This window comes from Palaemon carinicauda, chromosome 15 (assembly GCF_036898095.1).
Source record: "Palaemon carinicauda isolate YSFRI2023 chromosome 15, ASM3689809v2, whole genome shotgun sequence".
Lineage (NCBI taxonomy): Eukaryota > Metazoa > Arthropoda > Malacostraca > Decapoda > Palaemonidae > Palaemon > Palaemon carinicauda.
The window spans coordinates 1,087,875-1,090,374 of NC_090739.1; the positions used below are offsets into that span (position 1 = coordinate 1,087,875).

General features: G+C 30.5%; 1 protein-coding gene across 2 annotated transcripts in view; it reads left to right on the forward strand.

Moving 5' to 3' along the window:
• LOC137654428 (glycerophosphocholine cholinephosphodiesterase ENPP6-like) overlaps positions 1-2,500 on the forward strand; it is a 50,660-nt gene that overhangs the window by 32,409 nt on the left and 15,751 nt on the right. For both annotated transcript variants that reach the window (XM_068388032.1, XM_068388030.1), the window contains exon 2: positions 558-731. In XM_068388032.1, coding sequence (XP_068244133.1) covers positions 568-731 — 164 coding nt within the window. In that variant the 5' untranslated portion in view covers positions 558-567. The remainder of the gene's footprint in view (positions 1-557; positions 732-2,500) is intronic.

Consider the following 2,500-nt stretch of genomic DNA (forward strand, 5'->3'; position numbering starts at 1 on the left):
GTTATTGTTGAATTGAGAAGTTTGTTTCTATCTTATTTCTCTTCCTCTTATTTTTTTAAAGTTTTTATAGTTTATATATGAAAGACTATGTTTCTAATTCCTGAGAATGTATATTTTGTATTCCTTTTAATCTAATCTAATTTTACTCTCATCAATATTAAGTGCTTACTTGTCAAATTTCTCGTCTAACCTTTTTATTTTGTTCTTTCCCTAGAGAAGACTTATTATTATTATTATTATTATTATTATTATTATTATTATTATTATTATTATTATCATTATTATTATTATTATTATTAGCTAAGCAACAGCCCTAGTTTGAAAAGCAGGATGCTATGAGCCCAAGGGCTCCAACAAGGAAAAATAGCCCAGTGAGGAAAGGAAATAAAGAAATAAGTAAACTACAAGAGAAGTAATGAACAATTGAAATAAAACACTTTAAGAACACTAAAATAGATCTTTCACAGTCGCTATAAAAAAGAGACATATCAGCCTGTTTAACATAAAAAAAGATAATAGTTTTCCTTGAATTACAGTATATCACTCTCTTCTTCCAGGTACTTCAAAATGGGCCTGCCATTAAGGGCGATATGCCTATTGTGTGTCGTGCTTTCGCCTGTCTTAATACCCGGATGTTCTGCCTTGCCCAATACCGTGGAAGATGAACGCCAGGAGGACCCTACCATCGAAATTGATGACAGACCGAAGCTGTTGTTCATTCTACTTGATGGGTGAGTTTGTGTGTGTGTGTGTGTACACTAAATGCGTACTGCTACACTGTTAAAAAGCCGTAATTTCAATAGGAAATTCTCCGTAAAAATATTCGGTTCTCAGTCGTACTTTGTAAAATACAGGCGACCGTAATTTTTACCCTACTTTGTTACTATCTTTAACGGGTTGGTGACCGTAATATCAACACTACGTCAAAATATTTAAATGGGTACAATTACACTGTTAAAAATCCGTAATTTTAATAGGAAATTCTCCGTAAAAATATACTGTCCCCAGCCTCATTTTTGTAAAATACAGCAGACCGTAATTTTTACCCTACTTTATTACTATCTTTAACGGGTTGGTGACCGTATTATCAATCCTTTACGTCAATATATTTGTTTTTAAAAACGGCAAATGCCGGACAACATTTAATCTATGATTTAACCGTTTTTTGTACGGAAAATTTTTAAGTGTAGTTATATTTTTTTGTAACAAAAAATTATTAACTAAAATTAACATTTACCGTATGGAGTTTTGATATTTAAAATGCCCTAATTAAATGTAAGTTTATTATTATTATTATTATTATTATTATTAATTATTATTATTATTATTATAATTATTATTATTATTATTATTAATATTTAATCTTCATAATAAGCATACATTCCAATGGAAAACGCAAAATGATGATAACGATGATGTATATCAAAATTACAAGAAATTTTGATGCCCTTATGTCATGAGATGAACGAGCAATGGAGATCTAAAAAAAGTAAATGAAAACGAATGTATTTCAATGTTTAAATTTATTTCCATGTCTAATTTTATATAAGAAAATAATAAAGTGAAGAAAAATGGGTTGGGATACTCGACCTTGGGGATACTCAGGTCAGCTAAACACCTAATCGCTAACTAAAGATCGCTCATGAATGTTTCAATTTTTAAAATTGATATCGTTGTCTAATTTTATATAAGATAATAATAAAGTGAAGAAAAACGGGTTGGGATACTCGACCTTGGGGATACTCAGGTCAGCTAAACACCTAATCGCTAATTAAAGATCGCTCATGATTGGCAGAGGCAAGGGATAGTGACAATACTATAGAGACTGACCATGTATGCATGTGATCAGCGTCAAATTACCCCTTTCCATCAAGCATTTTTCCAGCTGTGACTAAAGGGACCCATACACGTTCAAAAAAAGCGTCAAAATTTTGATGCAAAATTTTGATATCAAAATTTTTATGCAAAATTTGAGTGTGTGTAGGACGTTTTGATGTCAAAAAAATATTTGAAGCAAAATTTTGACATCAAAACATCCTACACACACTCAAATTTTGCATCAAAATTTTGATGCAAAATTTTGACCCTTTTTTTGAACGTGTATTTACACTTTAAGTTGTGGAATGATCTTCCTAATCGGGTGATTGAATAGGTAGAACTTCAAAAGTTCAAAGTTGCAGCAAATGCTTTTTTGTTGACCAGGCGGACATGAGTCTTTTTATAGTTTATTTATGACATATTCGTTTTTGATGTTGTTAATAGTTTATATATGACATGTCTGTTTTGACGTTGTTACTTTTTTTAGAATGATTTATTGTTAATTTGTTCTCTTCATTTATTTATTTCCTTATTTCCTTTCCTCACTGGGCTATTTTTCCTATTGGAGCCCCTTGGCTTATAGCATCTTGCTTTTCCAACTAGGGTTGTAGCTTGGATAATAATAATAATAATAATAATAATAATAATAATAATAATAATAATCGGTTGCTTGAATCGGTAG